This window comes from Pongo abelii, chromosome 16 (assembly GCF_028885655.2).
Source record: "Pongo abelii isolate AG06213 chromosome 16, NHGRI_mPonAbe1-v2.0_pri, whole genome shotgun sequence".
Classification (NCBI taxonomy): domain Eukaryota; kingdom Metazoa; phylum Chordata; class Mammalia; order Primates; family Hominidae; genus Pongo; species Pongo abelii.
In genome coordinates, this window is record NC_072001.2 from 46,251,695 (window position 1) to 46,278,355 (window position 26,661).

Consider the following 26,661-nt stretch of genomic DNA (forward strand, 5'->3'; position numbering starts at 1 on the left):
ACATCTAATACAGTAGCCAAAGCCACATGTAGTTATTAAGCACTTAAAATGTGGTCAATGTGACTAAGCCACTGAATTTATTAATTCCTTTAAATAGTCACATGTTGCCAATAGCTACCACATTGGACAGTACAGTTCAGGTCTAGCAAAGAGCCATCACAACTCCTAGGCCTGAAGAGGTGAAGTAAAGGAACAATTACTGAAACCTGAGACAATGCAGAATTAGAACTCTTATCTTACAGGAAAGGATTACATGGCAGGAGCTGTAGCCTTTGACAGAAGAATGCTGCCACTGCCAACTTGCAAACCAACAGGGGAAGAATTGGGAATAAATACCAACTCACTCTCACTCTTCTTCTTGCCCCCATTCCCCTCTGGTGCCTCTGACTGGTGGAACTCAATCAAAAAGTAAAGAGAGCTCCTTGATGCAGTCCATAAAGGTCAGCCTCTTGGAGCACAGAACAGTGAAAGGTGGAGAGTATATCTGGAACAAAATATTATTATACCCCTTGCAAAATGAATTGAGGCACCAAAAGTTTGCTTTATTGACACTTATAAATCTAAATAAATATGGAACCAATAGCAAAACATTTAAGAAGTATGTCGTTAAAGGAAGTCCTGTTTCCTGTTGTTAAAACTATCCGAGTTTTCCGTTGCAATAAACAGGACAATGTTTTAATCAAACTGTGACTGTGTTCATTTCAGGTTTCCTACATGAAGAATTAGGTCAATACTACACTCCTTCAACTATATTCAACCAAGGATCTGCGTGAAACTTTTTCTAAGGTACCATCTCAAATATATTCAACCACGGAACTGCATGTAACTTTTTCTAAGGTACCATCTCAAATCACAAGGTCTGGGATTGGGAAATTGTTTTACTTTACTAAAGACCACTGTAACTCAATAAATGAACTTAGATTAGAAAATTAGAGGAAGACCACTACTACTCTCGGACTGCATGGCCACTGTCTTCAGCTGTTTTCTGTAGTGATTGTTTCTAGGTATTTTACCTATTTTACCAACCTTTTTCACTTTTTGCACTGAATAGTGCTAAAGGAAAAAAAGGATGGGGAAAGGAGGAGTGGCAGTATCTATAGCTAGAGGGTCGTCCTATTTGTGGAAAACTTTATTGTCTACTTTAGTGGGTCCTGAATATTAGTCCAGTCCTTACTGCCCAGCACTTAAGGAAGAAAGGTCTAATGTGACTGTATGGGGGTTGAAGTAGGTACCAAAGGAAAAGCAGTTCCCACCACCTCCAAGGAGCAGGAGCTGTTGCTCTTCAGGAAGAAGGATACTAGTATGGTTGTGTAACATTAATGGCCATGGCACATATGTTGTGTCAATCTGATACTCAGAGCTCAATCCTGTAGTCAAATTGATCACAGTCACTCCAGGAAATGAGGAGGAATGAATCCATATCCCTCCAACAAGTAACAGCTTTCCATTGAGCACATGAGCTGTGTGGGAGTACCTTGGGGTAATGGGAGGCTGGATGTCTACTGACTCCCAGAGGAATCCACAAGAGATTGGTCTCAGAAAGAGCACAGAGTTCAATGGCTCCTCAGAAGCCCCGAGACCTCCAGCAATAAGGGCTCCCCCTTGCCAAGTGCAGGCACTGTGAGAATGCCGGGCTTCAGGTACTTCTCCCTCCACTGGGATCCTGACCCAAGCCATTGTCCCTACATGTAGGAAATGCCAGTCACTTAGTACAGGTTCCACCACGCTTCGACCCCCATACACAAACAAATATTCCTGATTCTGACAGGACACTTCTGTTGTTGAATGCCGCCAACAACACAAAGTGGAATCATCCTTTCGGCCAGCCTTTGTTATTGTCACTCGCAGGTCCTCAGTGTTATTATCTTCACTCTTACAAAAATGAAGCTGCAGAGCCCCCAAGGCTGGACTTACTGGGGACAGTCTCCCTCCCAGAACCAGAACCCGACTCTCTGAGAGTCTTGTCATGGTGTGATAAAGGCGTCCATCCCACTGAACTCCAGTCCCACAACTGCCTATTTGGCTGCCTTTCCATTCAGAGTCACAATCTCTTGAGAGCAAGTGAAACTGGCTCACTCGGCAGTGCCGCCCCTCCTGCTCTCCAAATCCTCCTGCACTGAGAATAACGTCCGGGCTCAAGAGGACAGAGGCGTGGCCATATCTCTTCAGGTTTGGGACCTGACCCTCGCTACTGACTACACTGGCAGGGAATACCCCTGAAGGCGAAGCAGGATTTACGCGAGGAAATGCCCCTGAGGATGGAAACACTAGGGTGTGGGAGAGGGTGTCTCCCCTAGAAGCTGCCAGAATGAAATAATGGGCGCACTTCAGATGCCACTCTTCAAATTCGTCAAAGGGTTCAATATTTTCCACCCGCCGGCGCTCTTCTGCGGGGAGAAAGCAGTGATAGAATTCATTCATGTCCACGGCACGGCAGGCGGTCCAGCCAGCTTGAAGGAAGCGGCGCCGCTGCGCCTCCACGTCAGGAAAGCGCTCCAGGCCATGCAGGGGAGAGTTTAGCTGCCGAAAATGTTGCAGCATGAACTGGCCAAAGGCGTCTTGAGGCCTCATCTGCTCATAGACCACGAAAAGGGCATTAGGAAAACGCTGGGCTGCCCAGGCGATGAGGGCCGCGGCACTCTCCGGCTCGAGGTAGGTCAGCACCGCCTCGGCCAGGAGCAGAGTGGGTGAGGCTGCGTCGAGCCCCGCGGCGCCCAGGGCCTCCTCCACTCGCTGGAGCTGCCGCAAGTCCAGGCCCAGAATGCAGTAGTCTGCGCTCTCAAAGCACAGCCCGGACGCGGGCTCCCCCCTCTGGAAAGGCCCGGTTAACGCGCACAGCTCTGGCGTCTCTCCAATCCTTTCTGCTTTGCGCCGCGCCACGTCCGGAAAATCCACCTCCCAGACTGCAGCCCGGGCCAGGCGGCCCGCGGTTTTCAAGCGAAAATACAGCGAGTCGAAGCCGGCGCCGAGAGACAAGATCTGCGCGCGAAGCGCTGCCTGGGGCGCGCCAGTCTGCTCCAAAAAGGCGCGCACGCAGTGACTCACGGCGCGTGCGCGGACGTAGTAGCCTCGGTGAATGAGCGGGGCGCGGCGCGCCGCGCCCGGAACCAGCAACGCGGCAAAGGGGTCCTGCACATACCCGCGCGCGGCCAGGGAACGCTTGCTGAGGGCGCTGCTGTCGTTGGTGTTCTGTACCGCGCCTGCCCGACGCTCGCGGCTCCGGGGGCCCATGGCCAGAAGAGTCTCAGGAATGGCAGTCTGTCACGGTTGTGAGCCGCCCCTTGGTTAGCACAGTACACACCTCACGGACCTCGGTAGGGGGAAAAAAACCACCCATACTCCTGGACTTCCCCTTCCTCCGGCACTGGTGCGTCACTTCCGGGAAGAGCGCATCTGGCCAACCAGAATTGAGGAGGGTATAGCCAGTGCTAAGTTCGCTTGCGGCTGACCTTTCTTTTGAATGTCCTGAGTTACGTTTGTCCCAGAATACGGTCCGCTACCGCTGTGACATGAGTGTTAGGGAAGGCGGGTTGTCACGTTTCTACAAGCCTTCCAGTCAAAAAGGAAACCTTGCCTAAGTCCTCGTAGTTGAGAAATCTCTAAGAGGTGAGTCTGTGGGGACTGACGACCTGGGTCTGGTAAGAGCCAAGAAGGGTCGGCACCACGGACCTTCAGTGGGCAAGGATTAGTTAGCTTCCTTGGGTGCTAATAGTTGCTGATTTATTTAATGCTCTCACAGTTGTAAAAGAGAACCCCATTTAAAACTTGAAAACAAGTCACTAAGGCCAGGGTGCAAACTGAAGAAACCGACCTTTACAAATAATTTATAGACACCTAACAAGAAAACGTTTCCCCACAGATATTAGACTGTTGATTCCCTTGTATTCCCAGCCCTATGTTAGACCAACGGTGAATAAACCCCTCAGCCTCTCTTTCTCATCACACCCCCTTCCACTTGGAGAATTCTGTGGATTTTAAAGTAGTGTTGAATATGTCCCCAGAAAGGGGAGTCACTGAAGAGAGGTGATTGTTCCCTGTGATATGTTCTGAGCTTTGTTTTTAAGGAGTAAATCCAGGTTGGACTTCAGAATAATCATAAAATTTCTAAATTGGGTGTCTGGGAGTCATCCATAGGAACCCACTTCCAGAGACATTTAGGAAATTTATCATTTGTTCACTGAGATTTGGTGACTGACTGGCTGAAATAGAAAAGGAAATCAGATAACTTTATGGTTAACTACAGGTGGTACTGCATAATGGTTAAGAGCGAGTTTTGGAGTCCAGCAGATTTGGATACTGGAGTCAAGAAAAAGTTTCGTATTTTCCAATGTTTTCTTGTGGAATAAAATGAAATAAGAAAGAAAAGGTTTGGATCAGGATAAAGATTTGGTAATTGAAAAGTGACATTTAGATTTGGTGCTTAAAAGCTCATTAATGGCCTTAGGGAGAGCAGTTTCTGTGGAGCAATGAGGGCAGAATCCATGTTTCAGTGAATAGGAGGTGAGTTAAAGGAGGTATCCAGTCTAAATTATTATACTTTCGAGGAGCTTAACTCAGAAGGAAAAAAGGGTCAGGGCAGTGGCTAAAGAATACTGTGGGATAAAAGAGTCTTTTGTTTTGTTTTCAGGTGGAAGCAAATATTGCACATGCGTGTTGGTCCTGTGAGGGAAACCAGCCAGTGGTGAGGGAGAGGTTGAAGGAACAGAAAAATGAGAAGATAACTCACTGGTAGAGTAACTTGGAATAGGTAGAAATGGGATCCTGGGCACATATTAGTTGTGGGGATAGGAGAATGAATCCTTTATCTGTGACTCCTGATGGGGTAAAAAAAAGATTATGGATAATCATAAGCTCAGGTGTGAGGTAGGGCAGAGAGAAAAAGAAGGAATTTACACCTGATGGCTTCTGTTTTCTCTGTAAAGTTGGTGGCAGAGTTGTCAGTTTAGTGTAAGGCATTCAGATCTGATGGAACATTTGAGGAGTTTGAGAATTGCTTCTGAAGGGATTAGAAGAAGGGCTCACCTATGCCTGCTGGGTCATTGGATCCTCACCTCTAAAATGAGATTAAGTACTGCTTTGTGAGGTATCTCAGGGTTGATTGAGGGGCAAATAGAAAAAAAAAATGTTGAAGGACTTTGAAAAATACATAGCACCATAGAAACAAATTTATTTAATGACAAGTTCCTAAAATGTGGATGTTATGTCAAAAATACTACTTGTTTTGCAAAGACCAGATCAAGAAAAGTAATTGAAGAAAGAGAATGGAGCAAAATTTGTGATTTCGATGCCTTATGATTTAGGCCGGGGGAGGGGGGCCGGCAGTTAAATCTCAATTTATTCTTATATAAAATGGGGATAATAATACCTCAGGGGTTGTTGTGAGGATTTAAACAAAATAACTATCTAAGACACCACAGTGCCTGGCTCATGGTAAGTGCATAATAAACAGTAACAAATTTTTTTTTATTCTGAGTTCCCTTTTAGGGGAGTAGGTGGGAACATGAAAAAAGTTCCCTGGGAGACAGGATACTTACTTCTGGCCCTGCTCTAATATTGATGAAGTATTACTAATGTGGATCTTATCCCAATGTTTGTTGCCTTCCGTCCCAGACCAAAACCAGTCCAGAAAGGTTAAATTTGACATGGCATGCTATTGTTGATAGCCGTGTTTTAGGCAAAGAACAACAATTTTTTTTAATATGTAAAGATTATGATTGCTTAGTTGCTTTTTAATTTCCATAGGTTAACATTGTAGCCAGTAGGTCAGTAAATTTACTCACAGCTAGTTAAAGGTCAGTCTGGAGGATGGTTTGAATGGGGCACAAATTAAGGTCAGGATCCTGGAGTAAAATTGAAAATCTGGCCGGGCGCAGTGGCTCGCTCCTGTAATCCCAGCTCAGGCTGGTGGATCACTTGAGCCCAGGAGTTTGAGAGCAGCCTGGGCAACATGGTGAGACCCCATCTCTACAAAAAAATTTTTATATAAAATTAGACGGGCATTGTGGTGCATGCCTGTGGTCTCTGCTACTTAGGAGGCTGAAGTGGGAGGATCGCTTGAGTCTGGAAGCTTCAGACTGCAGCAAGCTGTGATCGTGACACTGCACTCCAGCCTGGGCAACAAAGTAAGATCCTGTCTCAAAAGAAAAAAAAAAAAAGGTACGTTTTTCCATTTTAATTAAATCATTTATGTTTTTCGGTAGAGATATTAAATGCCATTGATTAAATAGTCCATCTTTTTCATTTTTTACTATTTATTAAGCATTTACTATGGCATTACTTTGAAATGCCACGTTTATCTCATACTAAGTAGGCCTTCCTATGGATTTCTATGGCTATGTTTAGTCCTGTACAAATTACTTTCTTTATTGTACATTTTAATATCTTGGTAATTTATTTAACCCCACTCAGTATCAATTTATTGATTTTCAATACAGTAATATTTCACAAAGTTATTTCAAGGATTAAAGATAACATTATTAAAAGTGCATGTCACATACCTGTTAGGTTCTGAATACATGGAAACTGTTATTCTTAAACATCATCCTCATTAATATGTGAGAACCCAGAGAGTCAAGGTGGCCACTTTGAAAATCACTAAATTTCACTTGGAATTTTATCTTCACTTATAAACCACTTTCAGAGGTGAAGGGAAATTATGATTGATTTATCACCTACAGTGTGCTAGGCACTGTGCTAAGTGCTAGAGTGGTGGAATAATTCGAAGGACCTGTCCTCAAGGAACTTACAGTCTGGTGAGAGAGAAAGACAAGTATATCAGTGATTGAGATATCAGTGTGATTAAATGCTGAGTTAAAGGCAGTGACTGGCTCATGTGGGAACATAGATGAGGGGAATTTAAAATACTTTATTAATCATCACTGCTGCTTTGCATTTTTAATGCCACTTTTGTAAATAAAGAAACTGAAGCCATGAAGGTAAGTGACTAAGGCCTCACAGCTTCTAACCTGTAGAGCTGGTAAAAGGACAAACCTAGGTCCGTCTGACACCAGTACCTCTGTTCTTCCTTTATGTATTTTAAACAATTCAAAATTTAAAATTTTATTTTTGGCCGGGCATGGTGGCTCATGCCTGTAATCCTAGCACTTTGGGAGGCTGAGGCAGGTGGATCACTTGAAGTCAGGAGTTTGAGACCAGCCTGGCCAACATGGTGAAGCCCTGTCTCTATTAAAAATACAAAAATTGGCCAGGTGTGGTGGCATGCGCCTGTAATCCCAGCTACTTGGGAAGCTGAGGCAGGAGAATCGCTTGAACCCGGGAGATAGAGGCTGCAGTGAGCTGAGACCATGCCAGTGTACTCCAGCCTAGGTGACAGAGGGAGACTCTGTCTCAAAAAAAAAAAAAAAAAAAAAAATATATATATATATATATATATATATATATGTATGTGTATATTTTATCCAAAGTAGGCCTTATAAAATTTTGAATTTTTGAAGTCGTTGTATAGAAGGTGCCAATAGTTAAGGAATATACTCTACTAAATGTCAGGTTTTAGTACACCTCTTATAAGCTTGAGGTCTTTTCCTGTTTCCAGTTTATGTTGTTTACTAATCATTTTCCCACCTTAGACACACTTAAGTTAGTTTTAGAGGAGCTTTTGCCTTTTAAAGAAAAAATTAACAAAATCCCGTTTCTTTGCTTTTAACATCTGAAAATATTAACATTTGTTAAAATAGGTGAAGCTGAACCCAGATCTACACATACAGCTAATCTTACCAAAATGTGTGGAAGTAAAGCAATCTGAAGGAAATTCAGTACCATACAATTTACTGACTGAAATACATCATATTGCTCATACCAAGAATAAGAGTGGAGAAGAACCATTTTTTTTCCTGCTAAAATGATAGAGGCAGAAGAGCAGCAGCCTTGCAAGACAGACTTCTATTCTGAATTGCCAAAAGTGGTGAGAATTCAACTACAGAAATCTTGAGTGGTTGCTAATTGTAATGACTTTGATGTTGCTTCTTTTCATCAAAGTAAATTTTGGCTGGGCACAGTGGCTCATGCCTGAAATTCCGGCACTTTGGGAGGCCAAGGCAGGTGGATTCACCTGAGGTCAGGAGTTTTGAGACCAGACTGGCCAACATGGCAAAACCCCATCTCTACTAAAAATACAAAAATTCGCTGGGCTTGGTGGCATGCCTGTAGTCCCAGCTACTCAGGAGGCTGAGGCAGGAGAATCGCTTGAACCCGGGAGTCAGAGGTTGCAGTGAGCTGGGATCGCACCAGTGTACTCCAGCCTGGGTGACAGAGGGAGACTCCATCTCAAAAAAAGAAAAAGTAAATTTTGTAGGCAAAATTTGTAAACTTTGTTATGTAGCTAAATCTAGTAAGCAGTTTGCCTATTGCAAACTACCAACATTAAGTACCTGGTAAGATGCTATGAATCTATTGGATATTTGATAAGTTTTACTGGTTGTATCTCTTAGGAACTTCATGCCCACTTGAATGGATCCATTAGTTCTCATACCATGAAGAAATTAATAGCCCAGAAGCCAGATCTTAAAATCCACGATCAGATGACTGTGATTGACAAGGGAAAGAAAAGAACTTTAGAAGAGTAAGTGTGGGGAGGTTGTGGACATACTCCTTTTTTTCTCTATCAGTATTTTGAGATTGTAAGTAGTATGTAAGAATTCAGATTTTAGTAAACAGAAATAGGGTTGGCATCTGGCGTGGAGCATATATCTTAACATACAACATTTTTTTCCAGCTGTTAGACTGTTGACAGTATTTCTAGTGATTTCTGTTGTTTGTGAAATTATATTGGGATATTCGTTCTTTTTTCTTTCTTCTTTCTTTTTTTTTTTTGAGACAGGATCTCACTTTGTTGCCTAGACTGGAGTGCAGTGGCGTGACCACAGATCACTGCCGCCTCGACCTCTGGGGCTCAAACAGTCCTCCTATCTTAGCATCCCAAGTAGCTGGGACCACAGGTGCACGCCACCATGACTGGCTAATGTTTTTTGAATTTTTTTAGAGATGGGGGTCTCCCTATGTTGCCCAGGCTGGTCTCAAACTCCTGGGCTCAAGCTATCCACTTGCCTTGGCCTCTTAAAGTTCTGGGATTACAGGCATGAGCCATTATACCCAGCCTGGGATAGTCTTTAGATTTGAAAATATAGGCATATTGAATTTCCCCATGTCAGGGGTGGGTTAGAGAAGGGGTACTATTATTTCCCACTTAAAAATATCAGTAATGTTTTATTTTCAATCATTTGATTATCTTTCCAGATCAATGTAATTTTTGAAACATCTATTCTGTAGTTCTTTGTAAATATAAATATATATTTACTATTAGCCTAAACTTTAGTTCATTCAGTTAGTGAGTTTCTTTGATGACTAGATTATGTTAAAACTTTTCATTCACGTTGCAGATGTTTCCAGATGTTTCAAACTATTCATCAGCTTACTAGTAGCCCTGAAGATATACTAATGGTAAGACATGAAGGAATTTTTAGAATGGTTTAAAAATTATGAAGTAATTTCCTTCCATTATTGCACATGGCCTTTCATTTTTGCTCTCATTAAGAGTGATGAAAAATGTTTTCACTATTACGGCAACTCTTTTCAAAACCGATGTAAGTCATTTGCCTAAGAGCTAGTACAGAAAAACTGTGTTTCTTGTAAAAGATATGAGGAAAGAACCATGAAGAGCATCTTCTGTAGGATAGAGGATGATATGGAAGAGAAAATTTGGTCCTGTTTTTCATATATAACATATATATATGAAATATTAGGGCTGGGCGTGGTATCTCACGCCTGTAATCCCAGCACTCTGGGAGGCCAAGGTGGGCGGATCACAAGGTCAGGAGATTGAGACCATCCTGGCTAACATGGTGAAACCCCGTCTCTACTAAAAATACAAAAAAAACAATTAGCTGGGCATGGTGGCGGGCGCCTTTAGTCCCAGCTACTCGGGAGGCTGAGGTAGGAGAATGACGTGAACCTGGGAGGTGGAGCTTGCATGAGCTGAGATCATGCCACTGCACTCCAGCCTGGGCAACAGAGCGAGATCTGTCTCAAAAAAAAAAAGAAAGAAATATTAGACCACAAATGGGGATATCCTTAATAAGGCATTGTCTGTATTGCATAGGAGACTTACTGTATGGGTGGACATTATAGAGAAGGAAGAAGTTCAAGAAGAGCTTAGAGATTAAGTGATTAATCCCTAGGGAAATTGTGCTTTCCCTCTGAGGGCACAAAGGATACCACTGTGTTCTCTTATCTGAAGCTCCGTGATACTAGAGTCTGACGTGGAAGATTGTCTTCTGTATCATTGATCTGACTAGGATGGCATTTTAAAATGTTCTCTTTCTAAATGGAGAGAAGCAAAATTGTGTCAGTGATCTTAACCAGTAGAAAAAAAATGCAAAGAAAGTATAACCTGTGTTTCTGGAGAGGTAACTTTTGACTGATCAAGCAAAAATTTTCCTCTTTGGTAAAGACTGATCTTCATGATAAGTGGTAAGTAAATTAAGCACCTTTTAGAGGAGAGGTAACTCTAATAGTTTCGTTCAACAAAAGTTGACTGAGTGCCCACAGTGTTCCAGGCACTGTGCTAAAGTCTTAGAGAGATTGACACAGTTTCTGCCCCTGAGGAATTTATAATTAGGTTGGAGAGACAGACCCATAAGCAGATACTGCAACATAGTGTGGTAAGCTCTGCATTAGACACACACATAAGGATTTATAGGGAACCAAAAGGGCATTCTCTAAGCAGCGTCTCAAAAGATACCATTGAATATTGCTAAGAATGTCCACCACAGGGGCCCTGGTCTCACTTTGCTGATGAGTGTTATAGAGCAAAATGATTAAATTTAAACTTTGACAGTTTAATGCTCTATGGGTATAATAATGGCATGCTTGTTGCTACGTTCATTTCAAAATGAAAGTTGAAAAGCTTTATTGAATGAGGTGAGTAATAAGATTCTGTGCATTTGACCTAGTGCTACTAGGTGGTTCAGAGGGTGACAATGGGGTGCCCCATATGATAAATGAAACGTCTATGAGAGTAAACTGAGAGATTGTAAATGTAGAACTGAGTGTGAGGGAGATCACTTAAAACTCTAGTCAAGGTGACCTGGGTATAATCTCAAAGGGAGGATTGGAGTGTGGCTGAAAAAATGATACTCTTTATTACATGTACCAGACATTATTCTTAGGACTACTTTCAGAGTAGGTATTTTTATTGTTCCCTTTTTGTAGATGAAAAAATAGGCTTAAAGAGGTTAAGTGTAACTTGCTTAAGATCACACACAAAGAGTAAGTGACAGTACTATCTGGTTGCAGAGCTCATGCTCTTTCCCATTCAAGCTTATACAGTCTTAGAGAGGTTTGAGTAAGTAGGAATTTAACTAATTGTGATGTACTTTGTCTGGAAAAAGAATTTGAATAGATATTCTCAGTCCAGCGCATAGGAGAGGAAAGCCCAAAGAGATGTCCTCAGTACCTACCACACTACCTGCCGCACATCACAGAAATGGCTAAATCTGGCAAACACAGATGTAGACCCCAGGGAAATGTTCTTGGATGTGGGTTAGGGATGGTTCTGTAGGCTTCACTGTGGCCTAGATAAATCTTCCTCCCTTTGCTCTTGCTCCATACTTGTTAGTTTTTCATTGTTCATTTGGTTTTACAGGTACCTAGCCACTCAGAAAGAGGGAGCCTTGGATAGTAGTCACTGAAAAGGACTACTATTTCAAACCCTCACTTCTACCCTATTCCTCACTGTCAAACAGCTTTCTGCATTAGTCTCATGTGAGCTGGGGTAGCTGAGTGTGGGTCTGTTCTGTTCTGGGGCAGTGACAAGATTCAGATTCCTCAACCTATTAATACAAAGATGAGGCCACAATTTTGTGGTGTCAGTGACAGCAAGAGGGAGTTCCTGGAGTAGCAGTGCCATGGGGCCAACGCCATTCATGATGGCATGGAGGCTGCAGTATCATGCTCCTTGGAGGAGGCAGCAGTGGTATCTTGCTTGGTCCTGGTGTTTCATGTGATTTAGAATGCAGATGTATTATCTTTGGCTGTGTATTCTCAGAATCTGGGTCTTTAGACCTCTTGATGAAACTGAGCTACCCATTCCACTTACATTATACTAAGTTCATTTTTGTCTTTAGTGGAAAAAGAAAAAAGAAGAGGCCTACAACTTGGATTGCTATGAATTCACCAAGGTAGTGCCATACTGTTAGGCACTGTATGTACAAACAGCCAGCCCCTCTTGCTTTGCCAGGACACTGTGCTCACATGCTTGTGTGTGTGTAGTCAAAGCAGATTAAGATTAGGATACCAACTGTAAGGACTCATTACGGCAGTTTGTCACAGCTTCGCCAACCTAGCCTTTTTTTCTTGTAGATTTTTTAGGATTGAAGGCAAAAAGGAAAAACCTCCTTCAGGAAATCCTTCAGGAACTTTTGGATTATTGAGATTTGCACTAAATTGGATACAGTTTTACTCACATTTATCACCTACTTTCTTTGCCCTAAGTACTTCTCAAGAAAATTTAACCCTGCCAGAATTTATTGAAAAATGTAACTTATTCCTAAATAACTTGAATAAAAACCTTAAGCCATGACTTCAAATAGCACATCAGTAATACCTAATCATTTTAGCTGTTTATTTCTGTATGTGCATTTCCTAGCAGTCTACACATATAGATGGTTCCAGCTGGTTTTAGTTTTGCGCCATTTCTCTATTTTATCAATCTGCTATTATAAATACTAGGAAATAAATGTTTAAAAGGGGGAAAAGAAACAAACGGTGTAGCTGATGTGCAGCTTGGGATTGAATGTGGGAATGAGGGGTGATGGGAGCGATTGGAAATATTGCAGCCCTGCATAGTCTCCATCAGGGATGTGACAAAATGGATAATCTCTACCACGTGAGAAACTCCAACATTACTTGCAAATCAAATTTAATGAATAAAATAAAGCTGTAGCACTTGGCACATTCATTGGGACCCTTACACAAACATTATCAATATTGTGTATGTTATCTTTATTATCAGGTCACAAAAGATGTCATAAAAGAATTTGCAGATGACGGTGTCAAGTACCTGGAACTAAGGAGCACACCCAGAAGAGAAAATGCTACCGGTAGAGCTTATACTTCTCAGCAAATGTACTGTCCTTTTCCTATGTGCTTTGATCACTCACATGTTTGTGAGTGGGAATATGAAGCACTAACTTTTATACTATTGTGTTGTTCTGTATTTCATTGAACCTTTAATCAACAGTCCAAGTCCTCTCTCTGATATACATTAATGATGTTCATTTTGTTTGTTTTAGAGACAGGGTCTTGCTGTCTTGCCCAGGCTGGAGTGCAGTGGTGCAAACATAGCTCACTGTAACCACAAACTCCTGGGCCCAACAGTCACCTCAGTCTCTAAAAGTGCTGGGATTACAGGTGTGAGCCACGGTGCCCATCCTGATGTACATTATTAATGAGTGAGTTATTCTTAAGTAAAAAGTAGTAAAATTCCAGTCAGGCATTATCTGTTTAAGGAAGGAAACAAAGGCCAGTTTCTTTTGTTCTTCATTGTTTAGTTGTTTTCACTCTGAGAAAAGGATACCTGCTCCTTATGTTTGCATTGTCACAAGCAGAGGCTGATTCCTGCTCCCTGCATCACGGGCACTTGTGAGACAATGCCATTGAGTGGATGCAGAATCATGTTTTATGGTAGTTACTAAAATGTAGGTTATTCAGTCGCTTCTCAGGGAATAGTTTCTTAGGCCAGGAGCAAGCTGTGATGTGGTAAAACCTCTCTGGATAGAGATGAGATCTGGCTATGGTCTGGAGGAATTTCCTGAGATCCTCCTATAAGAGCAGCATCAGGAGACATTGGGGCCCTCTTAGCACCTTGTTTATGACCCAAAGAGACCTAGGTCATCTTGTTTCCTGATACGTGTAGCTCAGTAATCATTTGGGGGTAAAACTTTTGAAACTATTATTGTAAAGTATAAGTGTTTACATAAGATAAGGAGAAGGCTCTCATCTTGCATTTTTGAACCATAGAATCAGTTCCGCGTTGTACTGGTGAGAGCAGTGAAAGGGAAGGAGAGAAGAGCCAACTCATAGGGCTCTTTTAATGGAGTTTCAAAAGAAGGGTATTAACCTACATACGCAACAGTAGAGGAATGGTTAAATAAAGGCTAATGGAATATTAGGCAACTGTTACAAATACTGGTGAAGACACTTTAATGACGTGAGAAAATACTCAGAATCATGTTAAATGACTGAACTGGGTACATATATACCTAGTAGTATCTTCTCTATTTAAAAATGTGTATATGGGCAGAGTGCAGTGGCTCATGCCTGTAATTCCAGTGCTTTGGGAGCTGAGGCAGGAGGATCACTTGACGCCAGAAGTTCGAGACCAGCCTGGGCAACATCATGAGACCCCCCACCTCTATGGGCTCCAAGGGCTGCAGTGAACCATGATCATGCCACTGCCCTCCAGCCTGAGCAACAGAGAGAAAAAGGTCTCTTGAAATAATACATAAAATAAATGTGTATATGTGTACTTAGAAAACAGTAGTTATCTCTGGGTGGTGGGATTATTTTTATTTATTTATTTTTTTTGAGATGGAGTCTTGCTCTGTCACCCAGACTGGAGTGCAGTGGTGGGATCTTGGCTCACTGCAACCTCCGCCTCCAAGGTTCAAGTGATTCTCCTGCCTCAGCCTCCCGACTAGCAGGGATTATAGGCACATGCCACCACACCTGGCTCATTTTCATATTTTTAGTAGAGACAGGATTTCACCATGTTGGCCAGGGTGGTCTTGAACTCCTGACCTCAGGTGATCGGCCCGCCTCAGCCTCTGAAACTGATGGGATTACAGGCATGAGCCACCACACCCTATTTTTATTTTTATTTATAACTTTATGTATTTTACCAGAGACTTTCCACCAAACATAAGCATTTTATAATCTGGGTAAAAGGGTATTTTATTTTACCCAATGTAGCCTTAAGAAAAAGAAAAAAAGGTATTTTACAGGAGGTTGCTCTGGAGAGTGCTCTTGCAGATCCCCCCAGAGAGCAGAGCACTCAGACTTGGAAGAACATGCCTGGTTCCCTGGATGAGAAACACTAAGCCCGAGCAGGATTGAGGGGAAAGGAATCCAAGTTAGGACTTTTTTTTCTGGACTAAGAGGAGAGAAAATATCCCTTTTTTTAAAAAAAAAAAACAAACAGGACGGGTGTAGTGGCACATACCTGTAATCCCAGCACTTTGGGAGGCCAAGGCGGGCATATCACTTTGAGCCCAGGAGTTTGAGACCAGCTTGGGCAACATAGCAAAACCCCGTCTCTACTAAATATCCAAAAGCTAGCTGGGCGTGGTGGTACATTCCTGTAGTCTCAGCTACTCAGGAGGCTGAGGTGGCAGGATGGCTTGAGCTCAAGAGACAGAGGTTGCAATGAGGCAAGATCATGCCACTGCACTCCAGCCTGGGTGACAGTCAGACCCTGTCTCAAAAAAAAAAAAAAAAAAAAAAAAAGCCTTTATTTTTTTTCATTTCATTTCTCTAACACTTCATTTTCCCCCAATTTTATTAAAATATAATTTGCATTTACTAAAATGTACCCATAAGGGCCATGTTTTCACTCATGTTTAACCATGCCCTTGTCATAGCATAAAGTGAAAATGTAATTGTTCATATAGGACTGCTGAAGGTGAGGGATGAAATAGTTGATGATCTCTTTACATGTATTTTCTGTGTGTCCTTTCCAGGAATGACTAAAAAGACTTATGTGGAATCTATACTTGAAGGTATAAAACAGTCCAAACAAGAAAACTTGGACATTGATGTTAGGTAAGAAAATTGTACCTTAGTAGTTAACATTTACAAAACCAGAATGTGAATTTTTACTGTTTTGATCATGGGTGTAATGGATTTTTTTAAATTAATCATTCATTGATTTATACAATAGAAAAATAAAATCAAGAACCCTGTTGTTTAAAGTGAGAACACAATTCTGAATTTATTCATAAGGCAATAAAATTCTGAGTATTTTTACATGAGTAAAGTATGGTGTTCCTTTGCCATTAAGCTAAAATGAACTTCTTACTGTGGCCTACAAGGTCCCACATGATCTGGCTGCCTCTGTTACTTCAGCAGCTCATCTAGACCACTCCTCCTCCCTTATGCGTGGGCCTGCTGTCTCTTCCTAAAATAAGCAAAAAAGACTGTCTCCCTTCAGCACCTTTGTTTAGTATTCCCCAGAACACATTTCTACCAGATTCCTGCCCAGCTGGCTGGCTGGCTTCTCATTATTCAGATCTCAATTTGGCTGTTACTTCCTCAGAGGGGCCTTCCTTTACCACTCTGTCTAAAGTGCCCCACTAATCCTCTAGTCACCCATCTATTTTCTTTATGGCATTATTTGTAACAAGATAAGGAATTATCTTGTGTTAGTTTGTATATATGCCCACCCACTAGAGTGTAAGTGTAGTGAAGCCAAGGACCTTGTTTTTTGATTCACCACTACATCTTTAGTACTTACCACAAAGTAGGTACCTAGTATGGGTTCAGTAAAGCCCTAAATGAAGAAAGAAAAAAAGCTAGCTGTATAGTTTCGGTCTATAAGACTCTAAAAATTAAGCTTAACTAATAACCCCAATAAAAAACCAAGCAGAAGACAATAGAATGCAGAGAAGAAGACATACAAAGAGCTGGTAGACGTATAGAAATACAGAGAAAACTACTTAATTCATTAATCATATATTACAATACTGTTTCAATAGGCTAAAAAAAAGTAATAGCCAGTGTTTGTAAGTTACACACTGCTGGTAAGCATATGTAATTAATAAAACCTCTTTAAATCCTGCACTGGTACACAGGTAAGGGGGGAAAAAACCTCTCTAAAGAGCAATATATGTCAAGATTTATAAAAAAGTTTTTCCCTCTGACCCAGTAATTCTGTGCTAGAAATGCATCCTAGGAAATAGATTGATTTATGCATAAGATTCCTTATTATAATGTTATTTATAACAAAAATTAGAAAATAGCCTAAAATATCCAGCATTCAGAGGATAATTACATTATGGTATGTTCATATGATTTATACTATTTTCTAACATTATTTTAATGGCATGGGAAGTTGCTAAGTGAAAAAAAAGATACAGCATTTTATACATAGTTGATCTAAATTTTGTAAATAAATAAATGAACAAATGCTAAAGGAATTTATTTTGTCAATAAATAGTAAACTGATAACTGCTTTAAAAAATTATAGGGGTTCTCTGGGTATTCAAGAAATATTAACAGGCCAAGCACAGTGGCTCATGACTGTAATCCCAGAAATTTGGGAGGCCACCATGGGCAGATCACCTGAGGTCAGGAGTTCGAGACCACCCTGGCCAACATGATGAAACTCCGTCTCTACTAAAAATAAAAAATTAGCCAGGTGTGGTGGCAGGCACCTGTAATCTCAGCTACTCAGGAAGCTGAGGCAGAATTGCTTGAACCCAGGAGGCGGAGGTTGTAGTGAGCTGAGATCACGCCATTTCACTCCAGCCTGGGTGACAAGAACGAAATTCTGTCTCAAAAAAAAAAAAAGAAATATTAACAGAGATTCTCTGGGTATTCAAGTCTTATAGAATTCCAGCTAATATTTGAAGAATGAACTTTTATCAGATATGTGATACATTTTAGAAAGAGAATATTTCTAATTTTGTAACCCCTAATGAAATAATGGATCACAGCCTCCTAAGAACACACCACCACCAGTTTACTCTTGCCAAAAAATGGAACCTGATCTGCCTCTGGACTATATAGGAAATATAAGAAATAGGACAACATGTTAAAGGCTGGGCATGGTGGCTCACGCCTGTAATCCCAGCACTTTGGGAGGCCGAGGCGGGCGGATCATGAGGTCAGGAGATCAAGACCATCTTGGCTAACATGGTGAAACCCCGTCTCTACTAAAAATACAAAAAATTAGCCGGGCGTGGTGGCACGCGCCTATAACCCCAGCTACTCGGGAGACTGAGGCAGGAGAATCTCTTGGACCTGGGAGGCAGAGATTGTAGTGAGCCCGAGATTGTGCCATTGCACTCCAGCCTGGGCGACAGAGTGAGATTCCGTCTCAAAAAAAAAAAAAAGAAAAGAAATAGGACAACATGTTAACAACACAGGGATACAATCAACAAAATCCAGACCGTGGAAAACTTTGTACGACAAACAACTTAATTTCTTCAACAAATAAGTTACAAGAAAAGCAGAGTGGGAGGTGGGAGGAGAGGAAAGAGTGGTTGTAGATTAAGAGAGGCTTAGAAGATACATTGACTTACACAAAGTGTGGACCTTGTTTGGATCCTGAATCAAACAAACTGAAGAAACAAATACAGGAGAAGAAAAACCTCAAAAGACAACTAAATCTGAACAGTGACTGGATGCTTGATGCTATTTAGGAATTCATGTCTCAGTCCATATGGCAAAGTAAAATGTCATATTGTCTAGATTCAGTCAGGCTGTACTTTTCCTAGTGAGATGTATTACACGTAGTCTGCCATCTCTGTCTGGCTGTACTCAGAATTGTCTTTTTCATCTGTGTCATATTAGTTTTCAACTCTGTCTTTCTTATGTTAAAGGTATTTGATAGCAGTTGACAGAAGAGGTGGCCCTTTGGTAGCCAAGGAGACTGTAAAACTTGCCGAGGAGTTCTTCCTTTCTACTGAGGGTACAGTTCTTGGCCTTGACCTCAGTGGAGACCCTACTGTAAGTTATTTTTCCTGCGTACATTTTAATTCTAAAAGGTAGAATCAGTTAGTGGGATAAGGACTAGCTTCGGGCATCTTGCATTGCATTCTCCAGAGTGTCCAGCAGACACTCCATTCTGTGGATGAAGTCCTGTTCTGCCCTGGATGACCAGAATGCCTAGAGCAGCTCTCATCCAAGGTTCTGTGAAACAATTAAGTACCCTAAAAAAAAAAAAGAGTTGCCTGACTATATGACTATTTTCTCCATTCTTCTAAAGATGGTGCACAACTAGTCCCAGACTATATGCACTATAATGTAATTCATTACATACAATGGATGGATGTCTTAGGGTATTAGGGCTTAACTATCTCATAGATAGTTGAGAAATGTTGACTTGAGCTTCTTGAATGTCAGATTCAAGCAGAAATCTTGATATTTGGGGCTGGATAATTTGTTGTGGGGCTGCCCCATGCATTGTAGGATGTTTAGCAGCATCCTTGGCCTCTACCCACTAGATGCCAGTAGCACTCTCCCAGATATGACAACCAAAAATGTCTCCAGACATTGCCAAGTATCCCCTGGGGGGCAGAATTGCTCCTGGTTGAAAACAACTGAATAAGAGAGTCCCATGAAATTGATTCTTATGGCTTTGTCCAAACCTGGAGTATTCTGCCCTTCTTTTTATCCACCTGTTTAACAGAAGTGTTTTGAGTAATCATGAGAGTTCCTGAGTCAAGTGAGTGAGTTCTCCTTAGCTCTGGATATCTAGGTGTCCTTCCAGGCATAAAATTTGGTGACTACTGTATCCAGCTTAGCTGATTGACCTCAGTTTACTGATACTAGACAAGATTCTCGAGGGCAGGGACTGTGCCTTTGCCAGCTTTGTATTCAGCGAAGTGGCTAGCACATTGTAGGTGCTTTATAAACAAGATGTGCAAATGAATTAATCTACTATTATTTTTTGCTGCCATTATGTTGTTTATTGGAATGGAGTACTGAGTTCCTCAGTTTTCCCAGAATTCTCATGCATCCTCATTTTAACTTTTATCTTTAAGGTAGGACAAGCAAAAGACTTCTTGGAACCTCTTTTAGAAGCTAAGAAAGCAGGTCTGAAGTTAGCATTGCATCTTTCAGAGGTAAATAATATTGTCTTAGGCTAGAAGGGACAGATTGTGATAGAAAATAATAGGGTCATTTGTAAGTGACTAGGAATAAACCGGGATTGGAAAAACATTTTTTTAAAAGGGAAAGTAGAAATATTTTTAAGTCTAAATTTAAAAATACATGACTTGCTTTAGTCTCTACTGTTACTGTTTTTATCCTTTTGTGGTTCCTGGGAGTGGCTGTTGACTCAAATGCCAGCCGTGTCATTAAAAGCAGTTTAATGACGTCTTGCTAGAGAAAATGCATGAATTTCCAACATCAGTCTTGTCATTGGCAAGCTGACTCTAAGGAAAGCCCAATTTATCTCACCTGTCCTCATAGTAGAAGGGACCTGATTGTATCACATCCACTGGCAGTAAAGGAAGCAGCTCGTCATTTTACAAAGCCCAGCAAAGAGGTCCAGTGCCCCTCATCAGCCCCAAGCTCACTGGTAGCATGAACGTAGTGACAGATAATTGCTGGGAAGTAGTCACTTTCTTAAGCACATCCTTGTGAGGCAAACCCCTTGTGAGGGACTTTGCTGCAATTTTCCCCATTTTATAAATGGATTTATTTTTTACCTCAGTACTTCTATCTATTTAATTATTTCTTAAATGCAGAAAATAATACTTAGTCTACTTACCACACAGTTATTGTATTAAAGGGGTAATGTATAAAGGTTGAGTAACATCATGATTTAAAGATTAGGGAAAAAAATCAGAACCCCTTGCCAGTACTTGTATCTTTCATGTCTATAGCAGAAGGTCAGTAATCTAGTGGCAGGACTTAAAATCTAGAATCCATGTTTCCACACTCTTAACTCAAAAGACCTTTCATCCACGGGACATCCTATGGCTGACCTAACTGATGTGTGATAGAAACTATTGGTCATTATAAGGGAATAGCATGTGTGACAGTGATCAGTTATCTCTGGCCTTGTGTGCAACATCAGAACTTGTTCTTTAACTTAGTTTCTGTTGCTTTTATCATCCAGTCCATCGGATATAAAACATTTCATTTAAAAATGTTCTGAGCATTTGTGTTTTGGGCTATCTAGGAGATAAAGAGCACAGCCAGACATTTTCATGGTGATTGTGGTATGTACATAGCCAGCCTTGTCAGAATCAAACATGATGAGCACACTATGTGAGGAAAGTAACTGGGCCCTGGAGTCAGACTGAGTTAGGTTTCACCCTTATCTCTACCATTCACTAGCTCTATGACCTTGGACAACTTTTTTAAAAAAATGCTTTATATTTTTAACTATAACAGTTATGTATACCTGAAAAAAATCCAAGTGTCAAGAAGGAAAATAATTAAAAATTAAAAGCCCAATTTCTATTTTTTTGCTTCCCAGAGTTAATACTATTAACAGTTTTGTGTTTATATTTTTTCAGAACTTTTTATAATATATATGAACACATGTCTATAACAGAACACACATATACATATGGAGTTGTGAAGTTTTATTTTTTGAAAATTACTTAATTTTTCTCAGGTTTAATTTCTTCATCTTAATACTTTTTAAGATTCTTGTGAGGCCTTAAATAATTTGTGTGAAAAGGCACAAAGTAGGTTCTTAATAAGTGTTTATTATTATCATCGAAATGAATCTAGAAGAATATTGAGGAAAGAATGAGAAGATAAAAGGGCAAAGAGAGCTAGGAAGGCAGAAGTAGTTCAGTTTTCCAAAAGGTCTGCATTAAGTACTATTTAGAGGAGCAGGGTACCTAGCTATAGAAAAAAATACTCAAGAACCACTGAAAGAGGCCATTGATCCCCTTTCCTCCCCTTTCTTTAGATTCCAAACCAAAAAAAAGAAACACAAATACTCCTGGATCTGCTTCCTGATAGAATCGGGCATGGAACATTTCTCAACTCTGGTGAGGGAGGATCCCTGGATCTGGTGGACTTTGTGAGGCAACATCGGATACCACTGGGTAAGGCTTGTAGTTTCAGGTCTTCCAGATGACTCTCTGTCCCTCCCCCAATCCCCAGATTGCCTGGGGATTCTAGAGAAGTACTGTTCTAAAAGTACGAACGTCATCTAGCTATTAAAAGATGGAGTGTGTGCTTTCTGAGCCTTATTTAAAACAGAAAGCTTTAGCTTCCATTAGAATATAAGCTCTATGAGAGCAGGGCCTCTGCTTGTCTTATTCATTTGTTACATTCTCCAATGCTTGGAACTCAATAAGAATTTTTTAAAGGAGTAAAGGGTCATCTAGAATTTTGAAATGACTTTAATGAAATTGACATGTGTTATGAAAATATGTAACATTATTTAAAAATTAAACATGGAAAATCCCAAGTATATTTTCACATGTCTGTTGATCATTACACACTTGATTGTCTATGTGTTTATGAAGTGCCTGCTTTGTTGTCATTGCTGTCGATAGAGCAGTACGCAAAACAGACAAGATTTCTTTCCCAAGAAACTCATATTCTAGCAGAGGGAAGACAGTAAACAAATATACAAGGAAGTATCAGTGTTCTGTGAAGAAAATTAAATAGGCTGATATAGTAGTGATTGTATAACCACTTAAGATTGGATGGTTAGGAAAGGCCTTTCTAAAGAAGGAAAAAGTGGTTGACTGCAAACCATTTTACAGAATGATCAATTTGCTATATTTACCAATTTATAAAAATGCTTGTGTGAGTATGTTTTAACTATAGAGTTTTCAGCAATTCATAATGGACGAGATTTGGTAAGGAAAATTTTAAATATCCACAAAAGTGGAGAGAATGGGAACCACTGGCATAGTGATCTTACTTGGTGTGGTGGCCTAGCTCTGCTCCCAACAGAGGGGGCGGTTTGGGTTTGTCATCCATTAAACTGAGTGAGCCTGTGTTGAGGTTGCCTTACTCAAGTGAGCAGATACCATCAATCAAGTCAGTAAGGTATTTTACTCTGGCTGGGGAGCCTGGTAATATTTCCAGGAAGGAATTTGTTAATAGTAGGAGTCATTCTTCTTTTTTTTTGGAGACAGAGTCGCTCTGTCACCCAGGCTGGAGTGCAGTGGCGCGATAGCTCACTGCAAGCTCCGCCTCCTGGGTTCACGCCATTCTCCTTCCCTAGCCTCCTGAGTAGCTGGGACTACAGGCGCCTGCCACCAAGCCCGGCTAATTTTTTTTTTTTTGTATTTTTTTAGTAGAGATGGGGTTTCACTGTGTTAGCCAGGATGGTCTCTATCTCCTGAGCTCATGATCCACCCGCCTTGGCCTCCCAAATTGCTGGGATTACAGGTGTGAGCCACCACTCCCGGCCAATAGTAGGAGTCATTCTTAAAATGGACTTAACTTACCTAGAAGCAGAAGGAAGTGAATGGATGATTGTCTGGGTGAAAGCGTTTAGGGGTTCTTAGAAGCCATGGCAAAGTCTCTGCTCATTCTTAGCTCTTTATAATGCTCTCACACACAGTGCTACAGTTTTCTTACCTTTGTTTTGGCTTCCACCGTTAGACCAGGAGGGATTGCAGTAGCTTTTCAAAAAAACCCTTCTGTTCCTATCATTGATAATTCTCTGCTTTTTTCATCATGACATTCCTCTTTCCTCTCTATTTTGGTCAAAGAAGGAGAAGTGCGTGGCTGTAAAAGGGATATTAATTCCTTGCCTGGTACCTCTGTTGCCATAAGTTGCAGCACATACTTCCTGTACAACTTCACTAATTGAACTACAAATTTTCACACATAAGGAAAGGTCGACTTTGTAAACTAATAAACTACTTTAGCAAAATTTGGAAATATTTCTCGTGTCTACTTGGTGAACACTGAATGAGTTCACTTATTTGCTTTTAATAAGAGATTTTTTTCCCCTTTTCATCTAGAACTCTGTTTGACCTCAAACGTCAAAAGTCGGACAGTTCCATCTTATGACCAGCACCATTTCGGATTCTGGTACAGCGTTGCCCATCCTTCTGTGATCTGTGTAAGGCGTTCCGTGTGAAGTACTTTGCTCCTTTTTGCTCCCTGAGTTGCATTAAGTCAGATGTTCACTATCTAGCTGACCGCCTTGCATGCCTGAGGATAATGCCCAAGTAGAGGAGTTAGAAGGGACCGGGGCATGGCTGGGTATGGTGGCGCACACCTGTAATCCCAGCTACTCGGGAGACTAAGGCAGGAGAATCACTTGAACCCAGGAGGAGGAGGTTGCAGTGAGCAGAGATCATGCCATTGCACTCCAGCTTGGCTAACAAGAGTGAAACTCCTCTCAGAAAGAGAAAAAAAAAAGGGACTGGGACATGAGAGGCTACAGAGGGCCAGGGTGACTCTGGTTTGGCTCTCTAGCAAAAGGTACTTGAGAGGACTTAAAAACAAAAACAAACAAACTGATGCTCTGCACCCACCCCATGAGATTCTGTTTTATTTGATCTGGGGTGAGTCCTGGGCAGAGATAGGCTTTAAAACTCCTTAGGTAATTTTAATATACAGCCAGAGTTGAAACACTGCTCTGGTATCTTTTCTTAAAGTATACATAAATCTGTTTAGTTACAGCTATGCATAGATAAATTTGTAGGCCCTTGTTTAGACTCTTGAAAGAAGCATAGTAAATAGGAAAATAGACTCTAAACAAAAAGATGGTTGTTTTTGAAAAATCCTTCCTTTTTCATTTTGAAACATTCTTGTTTACATTGGCAGACTGATGATAAGGGTGTTTTTGCAACACACCTTTCTCAAGAGTACCAGCTGGCAGCTGAAACATTTAATTTGACCCAGTCTCAGGTGTGGGATCTGTCTTATGAATCCATCAACTACATCTTTGCTTCTGACAGCACCAGATCTGAACTGAGGAAGAAATGGAATCACCTGAAGCCCAGAGTGTTACATTTTTAAGCTATAATGAGGTGAACTACTTCTGAGTATGTGTTGCAATCAAGGTCCTGCCATATCCCACTTAGTAAAACAGTCCACCACTCCTTTGAAGCATAGCAGCCAAGTTCCTTGGGCTCTATCACCAGCACCTTATACGTGGCAGGTACTCAGTAAATACGTGTCTTCAACTGACTCACAAGCTCTCAGGTGCTTACTGGGTGGGACTTGACTGTTGTTGCTAATTAAATCCCCATTCCACCAGTGATTATTGTGACTCAGCAGTCCTTCCCTATTAGTGATCATAAAATTTCAGGGAAATCAAAGTTTCTCATCAGGAAATGTTTTGGAATTACTAGTATAAAGTTAGGAAAGTGGGGAAATTAGGTTACTGCGGAGACCTTTAAGCCTTCTAAACAGCTTATATTTTATTGTGCATACTTTAATCAGACTCCCTTCACTTGCTTTAAGTTTTTAAAAGTATTCCCCAGCCGGATGTGGTGGCTCATGCCTATAATCCCAGCACTTTGGGAGGCCAAAGTGGGCAGATTTCTTGATCCTAGGAGTTCAGTAGCAGCCTAGGCAACATGGAGAAACCCTGTCTCTACAAAAACAAAAAAACAAAAAACCAGAAATTAGCCAGGCATGGTAGTGCACGTCTGTAGTCCTAGCCACCAGGGAGGCTGAGGTGGGAGGAGACCTGAGCCCAGGGATGTTCGAGGCTGCAGTAAGCTGTGATGCTACAGCACTCCAGCCTGGGCAACAGAGTGAGACCCTGTTTCAAAAAAAAGAAAAGTATTCTCCAAGATCCCAAGACCATTGACACCAGGCCACATTGTATACCAGGGATTTATGTGAATGCCTAGGGATGACCCTAGTGACAGATAAAGCTAGGTGCTGAGATCTGGTTTTGCCCTCTTTATGATTGCTCCATCAGTACTAGAAAGTGATTGAAGTCATTGCTCCAGTTTTGGAAGAGGAGAGAATAACTGGCTGAGGGGAGAGAAAGACAGAAATAGCTGCAGCTTTCTTTTTTTTTTTTTTTTTTCAACAAAGACTCTCACTCTGTTCCCCTGGCTGGAGTGCAGTGACATGATCACAGATCACTGCAGCTTTCAGTTTTAAAACAGCTTCCATTACATTTTCTTTGTGGAAGCTGTATTTCTACCTTAGTACTCACTTTCTGCTCGGTCTAAAAGATACCTCTGGTAGTGGCAACACTGTGTTAAGTAGAGTTCATTGGGTCTCTTGTAACCCTACCCCTACATAGTGGACCACTGGTGCAGGCTTACATAAACACACATACTGTGGCCACTTCAGCTGAAGACAAGGGACAAACTAAGATAGTTCTGAAAGGTAAAAAAACAAACAAAAAAAAACAAAAACAAAATTATTAGATTTTTGATCTATTATTAGATTATTAGATCAAGTTATGCTTGAATTGCTTTGCTCTTTAGAATGTGTATTTTTGCCTGGTATCAGAAGAAGTTAAGGCTGATGACACCCCTAATTTAAATTACTAAGGGTTTCTGATAGGTTTTCTTTCTGTGATATTGTAAAGTATTTATTTGGTCTTTGACCCTGTTTCCTGGCATACTACTCCTAAAATCCTTAGAGTCTCCAGAGTGATGGCTTTTTGTATCTAATGAGTTGACTGCTGGCTGGCAGCCCCTAGGGGCTGGTCACTGGAAAGACAAAAGCATGATTAGAGTTGGGACTTTCAGTCCTCCCCCAAACTCTTGGGAGAAGGGCAGAAGGTTACCAGTGACCAGTGGTAATCATACCTTCATAATGAAGCCTCCATAAAACTCCAAAAGAACAGATTTCGGAGCACTTCCAGGTAACTGAACATGTGGAGGTCCCTAGAAGGTGCTGTACCTGAAGAGGGTATAGGAGCTCCCTGTCCCTTCCTACATGCCTTGCTCTATCCATTTCTTCATCTCTATCCTTTGTACTGTCCTTTATAATAAACCAGTGAACCTAAGTGTT

At 41.2% G+C, this 26,661-nt stretch overlaps 2 protein-coding genes across 10 annotated transcripts; one reads left to right on the plus strand and one right to left on the minus strand.

The window, feature by feature from the left end:
* Positions 1 to 521: 521 nt before the first annotated feature.
* On the minus strand, positions 522 to 3,231 carry LCMT2 (leucine carboxyl methyltransferase 2). Its single transcript, XM_002825370.4, has one exon. The coding sequence runs from the start codon at positions 3,229 to 3,231 to the stop codon at positions 1,171 to 1,173; it is 2,061 nt and encodes a 686-aa protein (XP_002825416.2). The 3' UTR covers positions 522 to 1,170.
* ADAL (adenosine deaminase like) lies at positions 3,063 to 26,661 on the plus strand. Of its 9 annotated transcripts, none has more exons than XM_024232793.3 (13): positions 3,314 to 3,606; positions 4,628 to 4,747; positions 6,033 to 6,156; positions 7,695 to 7,921; positions 8,448 to 8,578; positions 9,396 to 9,456; positions 13,028 to 13,115; positions 15,753 to 15,834; positions 18,615 to 18,741; positions 19,779 to 19,859; positions 21,668 to 21,806; positions 23,691 to 23,791; positions 24,502 to 26,661. In XM_024232793.3, exons 4-13 carry the CDS (start codon positions 7,859 to 7,861, stop codon positions 24,694 to 24,696), a joined length of 1,068 nt encoding a protein of 355 aa, XP_024088561.2. In that variant the 5' UTR covers positions 3,314 to 3,606; positions 4,628 to 4,747; positions 6,033 to 6,156; positions 7,695 to 7,858; the 3' UTR covers positions 24,697 to 26,661. The 9 variants fall into 9 exon arrangements, with proteins under 9 accessions (XP_054388676.1, XP_054388675.1, XP_024088561.2 ...); XM_063716607.1 differs by having other exon boundaries at positions 4,628 to 4,728; positions 5,993 to 6,156; XM_024232792.3 differs by having other exon boundaries at positions 4,628 to 4,728.